The sequence below is a fragment of the Nilaparvata lugens genome, chromosome X (assembly GCF_014356525.2).
Source record: "Nilaparvata lugens isolate BPH chromosome X, ASM1435652v1, whole genome shotgun sequence".
Classification (NCBI taxonomy): Eukaryota; Metazoa; Arthropoda; class Insecta; order Hemiptera; family Delphacidae; genus Nilaparvata; species Nilaparvata lugens.
The window spans coordinates 3,855,536-3,869,981 of record NC_052518.1 but is presented as its reverse complement, the minus strand read 5'-3'; the positions used below and the strand labels follow the sequence as shown (position 1 = coordinate 3,869,981).

At 36.6% G+C, this 14,446-nt stretch overlaps 1 protein-coding gene across 1 annotated transcript in view; it reads left to right on the top strand.

Moving 5' to 3' along the window:
- The window catches only part of LOC111043628, a 28,665-nt gene that overhangs the window by 2,178 nt on the left and 12,041 nt on the right, over window positions 1–14,446 (top strand). Inside the window, exons 3-7 of the mRNA XM_022328631.2 lie at window positions 1,385–1,747; window positions 3,609–3,817; window positions 5,867–6,101; window positions 9,008–10,618; window positions 11,465–11,620. Coding sequence (XP_022184323.2) covers window positions 1,385–1,747; window positions 3,609–3,817; window positions 5,867–6,101; window positions 9,008–10,618; window positions 11,465–11,620 — 2,574 coding nt within the window. The remainder of the gene's footprint in view (window positions 1–1,384; window positions 1,748–3,608; window positions 3,818–5,866; window positions 6,102–9,007; window positions 10,619–11,464; window positions 11,621–14,446) is intronic.

Here is a 14,446-nt window from a genome sequence, read left to right as displayed (position 1 = left end):
AGCATTCGCTCTCCTCAGCTTCTAACATGAGTGGTCTCTAAAATTTGTCAACTAAGGGCCATATGCTACCACCAAGTTTAACGCTAAACCACGTTCACTTGTAGATATGGTTGCATTTACCATCATGTGTCTCATACGGGGTTTACCTAATATATGAGGTATATTTACATATAATGTGTTTCATACGGGGTTTAAACGTACTGCTGACATTTCTCCGTTTAAGGCTGTTCAGTACACTTTTTTATTGGATAATATTTTTCAATATAATTGTTAAGATCATTATAAGAGTGAGAAAAAGTGGCGACTGAAATTTTTAAGTGGTCTAATAAGCGAGTTATGGGCTGTTGAAGTGCTAACTCCGTTTTCTTTCCAGATCATAAACGGTTTCGAATTTTCCATTGGAGTTTTTTTTATACATTCAGTATATCATTGGCTTTGTTCTAATATGCGTTTTTTTCGCGATTAATGCCAAAATAGTCAAGTTATCGAATTTACAAAAAATGTCACTTTTTATTTATGAACTATATGGGGAATAAAATGTTTTAGTTTGAGAAGATACATTTTTTGAATTTTCAAGAGAAGTTCTGTTAATATAGTCGAAACCGTTTTTGATCTGGAAAGAAAACGGAGTTAGCACTTCAACGACCCATAACTCGCTTATTAGGCCACTTAAAATTTTCAGTTGCCATTTTTTCTCATTCTTATAATGATCTTAACAATTATATTGAAAAATATTATCCAATTCAAATAAATAACTCCATAACCCGTATTGTTATCATATGTATCTTTTTCTAGAGATCTATCCAACCGATCAACCTGATACTTTGAACACTGAATAACATGACCTTTTTACATACTTTAGCACAAGCTTTTTAGTTTTCAACCATTTTTTCAGCAAATATGATTTTTTTCTGAATGACTGCTCGAAAACACAGAAAAAATCATATTTAGTCAAAAAATGGTTGGAAACTAAAAAGCTTGTGCTAAAGTATGTAAAACGGTAATGTTATTCAGTGTTCAAAATATTAGGTTGATCGGTTGAATAAATCTCTAGAAAAAGGTACATGTGTTAACATTACGGGTTATGGAGTTATTTTTTGGTCTGCTCCCCTTGGCTGTTCGGTACACTTTTTTATTATTTAAATTGGATAATCTTTGTCAATATAATTGTTAAGATCGTTATCAGAATGAGAAAAAGTGGCAACTGAAATTTTTAAGTGGTCTAATAAGGAAGTTATGGGTAGTTGAAGTGCTAACTCCGCTTTCTTTCCAGATCATAAACTGTTTCGACCGAGTATCTGCGTACGGGCCTAAATGTTTTTCTGTTAGCTTCTGACATTTTCAAGTGTCCATTTTTTAAAAAAATCGTATCGATTTGTTGCAGTTGATTTGAGCCGTGTGGTGCTGAACGAGTATGCCGGCGTACCAGGCAGCGACTACATCAATGCGAATTATATCAAAGGCGCTAGCGGCTCTCCGGCATACATTGCCAGCCAGGGTCCTCTGCCCCACACTGTCAACGACTTCTGGCGAATGGTGGTGCAGTGCGAGGTGCAGGTGATTGTGATGGCCTGCAACGAGGAGGAGGCCGGCAAGCACAAGTGTGAGAACTACTGGGTGGAGGCCGAGGGTCAGGAGAAACAGTTTGGCATGGTTAGCATTCGCCTCGTCAAGGCCAGCACTGTGTGTCCTGACTTCTCTGTGCGAACCATGAAACTCAAGTACACCAACCAACAATCCAATACAGGTAAACTATAATATAATAAAGGAATCGTCTTTTTGTCAAAGTCATTCAATTTCAGCTGTTTCACATCCATGAAATCAAGCCGGTAAACAGCTGATTGTAGACCAAATAAACATATAATTCTCATTACAGCATACTATACCTTTGATTCATCAACCGCGCTCGCTACCAACTAACCTACGGAGTCACTTGGAGAAAGCCCTGTTCGGTTGGGCTTTTATAGTAGTTATTGATTTGTTTTTCTATTATTAAATTCGAATTAATTAAATCAATAGTCGGATGAGATTTAGGCTCAACTCACACTAACGCGACTCAGGTCGAGAAGAGACTCGACTCTAGTCGAGAGTACGTGTTTCGAAATGGAGACACTCAGACCAGTCGATTCTAGTCTCCGCGACTGTCACCATTTGAAAACACATGCCCTCGACTAGAGTCGAGTCTCTTCTCGACCTGAGTCGCGTAAATGTGTGAGTTGAGCCTAAATCCCATCTGACTATTGATTAATTAATTCGAATTTAATAATAGAAAAACAAATCAATAACTACTATAAAAGCCCAACCGAACAGGGCTTTCTCCAAGTAACTCCGTAGGTTAGTTGGTAGCGAGCGCGGTTGATGAATGAAAGGTTGCAGGTTCGAGACATATCCAAACTCACTATTTTTTTGAAAATTTTCAACTCTTATAAAGATTATCCACGTAAGTTTGAAAAAGTAATAAATAAGTTTGCTGGACTTGAGGAGATTGCATTCTACGACACCAAATTTTTTCCAGTGCACGGGTTACATGCTAGTAATTTATATTTATGTCCGGTTTCTAGGACGCTAAAGGTGTAATTCGTTTGCTAGAAAAGGATAGAGATCTCTACATATATGCTTATTTGAATTATGAGATGCTATTGAACACATCTACACTTCGAATAAAAGTAGTAGCCTTCAATCAATGATTAACTTAATAAGAATAGAACAGAATAGAATAGAAAAAAAATCTTCCTCTCTGACAATACTATTAATTATCCTATACTATTAAGCGAGCAATTTCTGTTTAGATGTTCATATTTCTGTATGTGACCGGATCTCGAAAATGGCTCTAACGATTCTCACGAAATTTTGAACAAAGTAGGTTTATGATAAGAAAGTTCGATTGCACTAGGTCTCAACCCTGCTATAACTCGCTGAAGGACATTAAAAGGATAAATACGTCCTTGGAAAAACAGCTGGAAATTTTGTCGTCTGTCGATACCGTAATGGAAGTGAGTGAGCGAGTGCATGTGTGGGTTATTCCTCAGCTGATCTCACGAGAAGAATAATCCAGCAAGAAAAACTTATTTTTGTTTATTTCTCTTTTTTTCAGAAAACATGTTTACTTCAGAAAGTCCAAAATAGTAACTAAATGCTGTTAGTATAGAATAGTACATAGTATTTTAACAAATATCGTAGCAAACATAGTATATCATTCTAAATCGAATTCACAGTATATCTATTGACATTGATGATGTGTTTGTTTTTTGAAGTGTGGATAAATTGTTATTTTGATGAGTGATAGTAGCTTAACCTAGATTTTGATTTGGACTGTAGTATAAATTTGAAAAGGGACAGTTTTGGCATAAGCCTGTTGTGCCTCCTCATATAACTGAAAAATAAAATAAAATAATTTTACGAATGAACAAATGAATAAATAAATATAAACTATAAATTCAATCTTTCGTTACAAATTTTCTATGCTTTTACACTCCAGAGCGAAGCTCGGTCCCCCGATATTTAAACATTAAGAACATATGAAGACCCGGATGAAAGAAAATTGATGCTGACCCGGTATTTAAATTTATACCGTGCGATTTGAAAGTTTTCATTTGGTTTATTTTCAGAAGAGAGAACAGTTTGCCAATTCCATTACTCCGCGTGGCCAGATCATGGAGTTCCACCTTTGGTTAGACCACTGCTGGACATGGTTCGCTTGGTCAGGGACACTCAAGCTTCGGAAACCCTCCCAGTTCTTGTTCATTGCTCGGCTGGCTGTGGAAGAACCGGAACTATCTGCGCTATCGACTATGTTTGGGGCTTACTCAGAGCTGGGGTAAGTTTCAATCTTGAGTTTTGAATGCCATAAGTTAAAGACTAAACAGTAGATCAGAGCTTTGCTTGATGATATAATGTTATATTCTATACATACATGCAGGAATCACTTGCGATATGTATAAACTCATTCTGAAAATGCTTGCCAATGTAATAAGGAACATTTCCAAGTCAGTTGAATTCGGGAAGAGAAATAGTTTATTATTTTCATTTGATGTTTGCAGTAATAGAAGTGACAACATCAACAAGCTTTTCTTCTAATAATCGAATTCATAGAATGTGTGAAACAGTGTCTGTAATTGTACTTCTTTCCCTCCCGCTTCAAGCTGGTTTCAATGTTCAATAGAGGATCAGCTGTCGGGGAGCTTAGTTGTCGGGTACAATCACGATAACCAGACCCTTCATAGGCCTATCCAGCAGGGGATTTACTGTCGGGGAGCTTAGTTGTCGTGAGCGTTTGAGGAGCTTAGTTGTCGCCGACAACTAAGCTCCTTCGTTCTAGTAGGGGATTTACTGTTGGGGAGACTAGTTGACGGCAATGGTATATTTTGCCAGGGGATTTACTGACCCCCTGTGATTTACTGTGATCAAAATAGCGAGGAGACTAGTTGTTGGGGAGACAGGTTGGCGGCGACCCTTGAAACCCAATGCAAATGATCAAGTACCCTTCATTTTATCACAACACAACCAGCTGTTGTCCTTGAAGAGTTGATCAATGACCATTTTAAACAATGAAGCATTGCATGCGCTCTGCACAGATATGACAGTGGACTTGAACAATAATCTTTGAAAATTTAAAACTGATGTCACCGGGGAACTCGATAAAACATGCGCAGAAACATTGGAGTAGAATAAGAATTGAATTGAAAATGTAACAAAATGGCTCCTTAAGACTTGAAACTACAGATGGAAACTACAGATTCATAGAATTTCCATCTAGCTGTTTACCCTGTTGTCAATATTTGCAGTAGCAGAAGACTTCGGGGTGGATTACAGGATTTAATTTGGATTTTCGTTTAATAATAATAATAATAAAATATTTTGCTGCTTAAATATTTGCCTTTGGCAGAGGAGATAAAGGATATGTGGAAGCAAGAGAGAGTGATGATCCTCTGATAGTGTCAGCTACAGGTGTTATAACAAGGGAACTGCCAGAAAGGTTGTACAGTTTGAGACTGCCTGTATGGGTGCAAAATTTAATGCAGAAAACAGTAATACTTTGCACGACATCGCTGGTAAGAAGTTTCCTTAATATATCAAGATAGAAGAGGTGTCATTTTGCTAAATAAGCCAATGACACCTTATTATGACCCATGAAAATGGAGAAAAAAGAGAATAATAATAATAATAGACTTGAAGCTAGTTGTGTTTTATATGTGCCAGTAATGTAATACTATTCAATAAATATATTGAATAAACTGTCTATAGTACTATATTTTTCGTAGCTACAGGCCAATCCAATTCATAGAACATTTTTCTACTCAAACTAATACTATTGTGTTGATAATAATAATACTATCGAGTAACCTGGCTGGCTCAGGTCTGGTGTCAGAGTTTTCAGGTCGCTACTGATCAATTTCAGGGCCTCTGACCTGAAACAGGTCATTGTGTTGATGTGTTGGGTTGTTTCCATTGATGTATTGTTGTGCTTTATTTGCTCTTGTGATTTAACTGATTTTAATTTATGTGTTTATCATTCATTCATTCATTGTGATTCTATCATAGAACATTGTATTCTATCACAGAAAGACCAATGTATCTTGTTTGCTTTGTATTATAAATTGGAATGTGTAATTCAAAAATGTGAAAGTGATACATAATCTATATTTGGACTGTTGTATGAATTAGAATTGTAACCGTTTTGGGCTCAAGCCTGTGGCACTTTTCTGAAAGTTGTGTATTTCTGAATAATTAAATAAATAAATAGGATCATTGCTATCGAAGCATCAGATTATCGAGAAGATGTCTAAATACTTGAATAATTGGAATATTGCATTTAATGAGGTTTGTACAACGGCTTACAGTGGTTCTCCTTTACTTTCTGTTTTAGAAGCTCACTAAAGACTTCAGCCTCCTGTCTTTAGTGAGGGAAATGAGGAAGCAGCGAATAGCAATGGTACAGACTAAGGAGCAATATGTGCTAGTTCACCAGGCTGTGAGAGAGCTCTTCAAAGAACAACTGCGCATGATCGATTCACACCCTTATGAGAACATAGACTGTAATGGCATGCCCATTGACTCGGAGCCAATGTATGCTGCTGTTGAACATAAACAACATTTTGAAGGTATCAATCATCAATTAATTCATTTTTCAAACGTTTTCTTTACGAATAAATTTGAAGTAATTTAAACAGTCAAGTAGTGCACAGTTAACATTCACAGGCTCAACTTGGGACGAGGTGATTGGGAGTGCTGAGAATGCATTTTGCCTATGCACAGGCCGTGTTCCATTATGGAATCTTGATTTGGGGTGGGGCTTTCAACTGTCATTTCAATAAAATGTTTGTTGCCCAAAAACACATTATCTTAGAGTGCTGAGAATGGGCTGAGGAATGTTCGATCTTGGTTGTCCAACCATTTGCTGAAATTGAATGAAAAAGAGTGTTTTCATGCAATTCTCCCCAAGTACCAGATCACTTAATTCCAACTTGTATGTAAGAATACATAGAGAAAACTGTCCCATAATGTTCCCACAACAATGCAACTGTCCAGCTCTAAAGGGTACAGAAAGTGAGGTATCTAGGGATAACATTGGATCCTCATTTAAGGTGGGAACACCATATCAATGATAAATGCCAAAAGCTGAAACATATCATTCATAAATTCTATAATATTAATAAATTAAATAATAAAAACATAATAAGATTGATATATTTTGCCTATGCACAGTTGATTTGGGGTGGGGCTTTCAACTGTCATTTCAATAAAATGTTTGTTGCCCAAAAACACATTATCTTAGAGCTGCCTTGGGTAAGCCTTGGCTGTATCCCAGTGCCGAGCTTTTCCAAGAATTGAGCGTTCTCACTCTAAATCAGCTTTATGTTAAGAGCTTAATCCTATTCATAAATAAGAACTCATTTATAAGATCATAAGATCATTTACCACCCACCCAAATCCATACAATATCCGAAACTTGAGAGTAGAATGTTCCCGAACTGATCTATCCGTTTTCAGAAAACAATATATGTATAATTGTAATAGAATTTTTAATAATATTTCATCACATCCAGGCCGGTTGGGCAGGCATGTTAAAAAACGTATAGAAAATTGGATCCGCACCGATCTAAACTCTGTCATTTCTCTTATTAACTGAACTCTGCACTTATCTTTTCCTTTTCCCATTAACTGTATCATCATGTTTTTATATCAAGTCTTCTTCTTCTGCACAATTTCATATCTTCTTTCTTACTACCACATTATTATATCAAATATTTAAGATTTACATCGTTATACTATGAAATCTTCGAGTATATCTTCAATCTAATATTTTTTGCTAAAACTTTATGTAAAAGAATTTTCAACACTCGGCCTCTGCGCACAGGTTTTTCTACCTTGCAGGGACCCTCCTTATATACTATAAAACTAGCCGTCAGGCTCGCTTCGCTCGCCATATCCGTCTAGTCAGGGAGCTCCGCCCCCTGGACCCCCGACTGGATCATCCAAGAATGAGATCAGCAGGCGAGCGAACTTATGTTAGGACGACCCAGTCGGGGGTCCAGACTAAACGTCTGGCTAAACGGATATGGCGAGCGAAGCGAGCCTGACGGCTAGTAATTCAATATTCCCAGGAATAGCTCTGATTGAAGTAGCAGTGCCCAATCAATTTTTCCGCGATAAATGCATTTCAATCTTCAACTTGGCGCCAACCTAGCATAGTCAACTCAACTTAATGCCAACCTGACAAAATTATCAATTTAGTTACCAGTTAACAACTGTTTCGAAGAGGTACTCTCTCTAGATTATAGTTCTATATTAACATATGGTATGGCCTCTTTTCAATTATAATTAAGAGAATAAGAAGAATATACATGCTAAAAGACGAACTTTAAACCCTTAAAAACCACCCTTAGAGTTGAAATATTGCCAAAAGATTTCTTTGTGCGCCTCTAAAGGGGCCAACTGAACATACCTACCAAATTCGAACGTTTTTGGTCCGGTAGATTTTTAGTTCTGCGAGTGAGTGAGTCAGTCAGTCAGTGAGTGAGTGCCATTTCACTTTTTATATAGATTACTTATTATAATACCTACTGTACATCTAACTATTAAGTAATGTATTTTATACTTCAAGTTTTAAACTTTGTAATTATAATTAAGGATAAATAAATTCGATTTGAATATGATTTGAGTGCACACACATAAGTAGTATAGATTGTTGTGAACAAGACAGCTGTTGATGTGGATGTGATCTTGGCTGTAAGCCAAGAAACCTGGTACTGTTGTACGAGGGTAGTTCCAGAATTAAGTTACACTATTACTTTACAGCTCTGTACATGACAGGAGAAGGCTGACATTCTCAGGGAACGCTCTCCCATGTTTAGTAGCAGTGCTGTAAAATTTTTTATGTGACTGCCATGATTCATTCGTCAGTTAGGAGAAATCCAAATCTTCATGTATTTCAAGCTCCAATAACTTTAACTGCTTTCATCTAAATTACTTCATGAGATGAAAACACAAATAGAAATTGTTAACCATTTTTTATTATACGCGAACAATGTATATTGAATAATGTTCATGAATATACACGAACTGTATATTAACGAACTATGTATATTTGTGTTTTAATTTCATTAAGTAGTTTACAAGCTGTTCAAGTTATTGAACTTGGAAAACATGAAAATCAGTGTTGTCTAACATTTGTCATGGTTCATTTTCATGTTAAAAAATGTCAGTTCGGAATTGCTAAGTTGTGGCTCTTCAATCTTTAGCTGTCAATCTTTGGCACTTCTATCTCCACTTTACTCCATAATTATATACTTGAGGTTATCAAAACTAGAATCCAAATAAACTTGACTTCAAGTTCCACAATCGCACATTCAGTCTTTAACATTCAACTTTAAAAAAACTTTAATTCAAGGAAACTTGATGAATATGAACGCTGCTTAAATATTGCTCAATTGACAGTCTGTGATTCATTCTTCATCAAGTTTCTTCCATTTCTGGTTTCTTGATAACGCAATTTTGATATTTTCAGATGAGAAGGATAACAAAGAGAAAGAAGTTTTGGCTCCGGCGCCACCCTTACCATTGAAGAAAAAGTTTCCTGTAGTCTCTTCGAAGCACGAAAAAGAAGTGGAGAACTTGTCTGAGAAACAGCGAATAGCCGAGCAAGCAGGAACGGGAGCCAGTGCGGCTGTTAATAACAGGGTCCATCGTCCAAAAATCACTAAGTTGAAATCGTTGTTCGAAAAAGAAATAAGACAGGTTTCTAGAAGTCATTCGCTTGGTGCTCCATTGAAAGCCAACTTTTTCAGCAGCAATTTGAAGCCAGTGCAAATCGACAAGCCGACTCCAAGCTCGTCGGCGACAGTTAAGCGCAGCAAGTCTTTGAGAGTTCTAGGGTCAAGTGATCGGTCAAAGCTTTCACTGCACACTGAAACTGCAGGTGACCTGGACGAAAGGAGTAGGAGACTGAGTTTGGAGTCGAATCTCGACGTTGAGCATCAGATTGATGACACCTATCCTGCGCTTACTTCCCCTGACTCCATTGTGGCCGGCTTGGGAACTAGAGAGAGACGGAACAGTTTCAGAGAGGCTATCAATAGAACTAGGAGGCAAGATGTTGCTTCAGTTGCTGGCCCCGACGTTCGTCGTTTGGTGCGTAGTTACACTGCTATTGACATCCAGTTCTCCAGTAGAGATAGGAGAGACAGAGATACCGACATTCATTTCTCCAGTAGAGATAGGAGAGACAGAGACACCGCTGTTGACAGTCAGTTTTCTAGTAGAGATAGAAGCGAAACTTCGCAGCCCGCCAAACCTGCGTTACGACCAAAACCGCCGCAGTTGGTCGCAGCACGTCCCCAACAACCCCAACCGATCTCAGCGCGACCAATCACCAAGACCGATGTGACCTGGCACGCGGCAAGATCTGACACTAGACCGAAATCCACTTCCACTCAAGCCATGAATAGAGTAGCCGCACCAAAGCCACCAGATCCTAGAATCCCAGTTCGTGACAGATCAGCGATATTTTCTCCCACGTCTCCCAACTCTCAACCTTATAAGATGGTGCTTCCTAAATCAGTTCCAAACACTCGAAGACCGGAAATGTTGCAGCAGAATGTTATTCCTCCCTACAGCAGAACGGGACCAATTGTGCAGAGGCCGGACCAGCAAATCTCAACAAAATACAACCGTACCGATCCACATCCTCGATTAAAATCCACTACAACTACTCATCCAAGATTCCTAAACACTGATACTCAACTTAGATTTCCTAACAGTGGATATCCAAAAGAAGGTGAGTCTGGAGGGATGAATTCAACTGAAACCCCAACAAGACCCGCTCATGTATACCATCAACAAAGGCAACTTTTCAGAGAGAATGAGGTGAAAGGGGACGGTCAACAGGCATCAAGAGTCGACGAAGTGACCCAGGATCTACAGAACAGTCGCATTGCCCCTCATCGAAATTCTAATATGCAATTTCGCAATGAAGCTATGCAGAAACCAGGCTCTAGTAAAGGAGAAGCTAATTATTATTACAATTACGGGATGAATGAAAGGAGACAGCCAACGGAGATCGACCATCCATCACCTATTGTTGCTCCTTCTGTCGCTCCTCCTCCTCCTCCTTCTTATGGTGAGTATACATGGATAATATTGTCAATTATATCCAAAATTCTCAACAAAAAAATCTTGAGGGAATGGGGGATAGAACCGACCCCAGTTCCAGAGTCCAGCGCGGTACCACGATGCCGACTTTTCATAGCAGAGTAAGTCAACTTTTGTTGACTAAGTTCAAATACTTACTGAACATAATTGATTAAATATCATTAAAAGTAGGATTGTTTGATACAAATGTTTGACCTAAAATCATCCTCGGTAAATTTAGAATCTTTGGGCAAAATTTCAGGTTGATCTGCTTAGTAGTTCAGATTTGATGATGCGTCAAACATCATTAGGAACTTTTCAATATTATATTGAATATAATAATTATATTCTATTTAATATAATATTTAAAATTATTTCAACATAATAGTTTATAGAATATATCAATTGAATACATAATTTATAGAGGATTTTCTATAGAAGATAGCCTTGAACTAGGCTATATTATGAAGAAGTGTAGTATTGAAGATCCGCCTTGTCTCAACAGTTGATAGTTATTCATTAAGCAAATTTTCAACGAAATTCCAAATTTCATTATCATTTGAATAAATTTCAATATCTGATTCCCTTTCATCATTATAAAACATAACATTTTGATGGCTTGGATTTCTCTATCCTTTACGAAAAACGAAAATAAAACTTTATTCTGCCTTTAAAAATACAACAAACATTTCAGAATTATACTGACTGCAATTGTATATAGACGCTCCCAGTTTGAAAATCTTCCAAGTGCAATACATTTCATATTATTTAAATGATTCTTATTTGCTCAAGTGTTGTGGTGCTTTGTATACATATTTTTTAAATTTATTTTCAGGTGTTGTGATGCGAAGAGGTTCGCGGGATGATTTGGCTCTTTGTGCTGGTGCTGCCATGAATAGAGTGAAAAGGCATGCTAGTGTAGTTGTTCTTCGTAATAGCTTGATCGAAACTTCAAATACGCCTCAACTTTCTTTGTGCAACCCGCCACAAGGTTAGTTAAAAAAAATCTAAATAATTTATTTGCCTATCATAAATGAAACAAATACTTCATACTTATACAGAATTGCAGTAAAAACTTAAACTAAAATTTTTAATATTTGCGTTGCCAACAAAACTTAGGTTTGAGTGAGTTTGAGTGTTTAGTTTTCTCTACATATCTATGTTATTCACTTTTATTCTGAAATTTCATGCATTTAATGCAATTCTTTTTTTCAATAAAATATAAGCTATTGAAAAATGCCAGACTATATTGAGATCCACGTTATAATGGCAGTGGAGAAAGATAGGAGAACAGCTTTGCCGATTCTCTGCCTTGCCAATGCCTTCTGTAGAATATATCTGATGAAATATTAACTGGTCATTCTTGTTAAAAATGGTCAGTAATTCATCAACTCTTATATTAATTCATCAACTCTTGAGGTGCGTACAGATATACGCGCCGCGAACATGAGCAATTCACTTTTAATCAGCTGATGCCAAGCTTTTTATATCTGTATCTTACCGTTTCTGTAAAAATACAGATATAGTCAGCTGATTAAAAGTGAATTGCTCATGTTCGCGGCGCGTATATCTGTACGCACCTCAAGAGTTGATGAATTAATATAAGAGTTGATGAATTACTGACCATTTTTAACAAGAATGACCAGTTAATATTTCATCAGATATATTCTACAGAAGGCATTGGCAAGGCAGAGAATCGGCAAAGCTGTTCTCCTATTCACTTTTAATCAGCTGATGCCAAGCTTTTTATATCTGTATCTTACCGTTTCTGTAAAAATACAGATATAGTCAGCTGATTAAAAGTGAATTGCTCATGTTCGCGGCGCGTATATCTGTACGCACCTTTAGATTCCTGCCAACACCTTCCTCTTCTAGAATATTGTCAATGCTATTCCCTGCTGGTTCATAATGGAGTGTTCACTCTACGGATTCGAACATAGAGCTTCGTGTACAAGAGGATCTAATCTTCATGGCTGCAAAACGAGGACAAGGAATGATTTGAGAACGGATGCTCATAGAACGGCCTTTTTGAGGGTAGTCCAGACCACAATAGTAAACAAAATTAAACTCTCTGCCACATAGTTTATTAGAAATAGAAAGCAAACCTTTGTTTAGAAAAAATTAAAAAACTGGCTGCTTGAAAAGTGTTTTTTCGCCCCACTTGGATGTAATGAGCTGGTTTACGTGCGTCATATGGAGGCCGAAAGTGATTGTTTTCTGACCAGGCCGGTAAAATTTTTACGGCCCTAGGGCTGTAAAATAACCTTGAAGTCAGCTGATTCTGATTTGATGTGAACGTGTTTACAAAATAGTTTATGAAACGGAATCAGTTTATGCTTCTAGAATTGAATAAAGTTTTTGCAATAAGATACTATCATTTTATTTGGATGAATGAAATACAAATAATGAGATATTATAACCTATTCAAATTCAATTTTCAGAGTATAATAGAATCTAACCTCAAACCTCCTAGTACAGCATTTATCATGGAACATGGTGGATAAACGGAATCATTTTATGCTTTTAGAATTCAATAAAGTATTCTGTAATAATATACTATCATTTTATTTGGATGAATAAAATACAGATAAGATATATATTATAAACTATTCAAATAATTCTATTTTCAGAGTAGGATAGAACTTCTAACCTAAACTTCCATTGACATTCAGATTGGCCAAATTTCAAGTGTGCTAAAACAGCTGATCAAAAACTTTCCATTGACATTCAGATTGGCCAAATTTCAAGTGTGCTAAAACAGCTGATTAAAAACTTTTCATTCTTTGTGTTTATCATTCAATAATCAAAACATTTATAATAATATCATCTTATTGTCATTTGGAAGAATAAAAAGTATAAACTCAACCTCTTACATATAATTGAACATAATCTTTTAGGTTATTTAGACAAATCAGAATAAAAAATAAAAATACTTGGACAATTTCTTGATATTCAGATTACCTCAGATTTGCTAGAGCTATGACCTTCCACTTTTGCTTTCGGAAGTGCTTATAATAGACAATTATTCTCATATATATATTGTTTATTTTCCTGTGTGGCGAAAAATAACGTTCTCACCATGGGCAAAAATGTTTTTCCGGCTCTCAATCTTTTCTAGTCCTCGGCCTACGGCCTCGGACTTGAAAACCGATTTCGAGCCAGAAAAGTCCCATTTTCGGCCCTAGGTGCGAAATATACTATTTCGCCCCACTTGGATGTAATGAGCTGGTTTTCGTGCGTCATATGGAGGCCGAAAATGATTGTTTTCTGACCAGGCCGGTAAAAGTTTTACGGCCCTAGGGCTGTAAAATAACCTTGAAGTCAGCTGATTCTGATTTGATGTGAACGTGTTTACAAAATGGTTTATGAAAAGGAATCAGTTTATGCTTCTAGGATTGAATAAGTATTCTGCAATAAGATACAATTATTTTATTTGGATGAATAAAATACAGATAAGATATATATTATAAACTATTCAAATTCGATTTTCAGAGTAGGATAGAACTTCTAACCTAAACTTCCGAAGTCAACGACAGCAATCATTGTTGACGTTGACATTCAGATTGGCCAAATTTCAAGTGTGCTAAAACAGCTGATCAAAAAACTTTTCATCATTTGTGTTTATTATTCAAGAATCAAAACATTTATAATAATATCAATCATCTTATTGTCATTTGGAAGAATAAAAAGTATAAACTCAACCTCTTACATAATTGAACATAATCTTTTAGGTTATTTAGACAAATCAGAATAAAAAATAAAAGTACTTGGACAATTTCCTGTTTTGTCCTTCCTGTTTTGCTTTCGGAAATGGCTA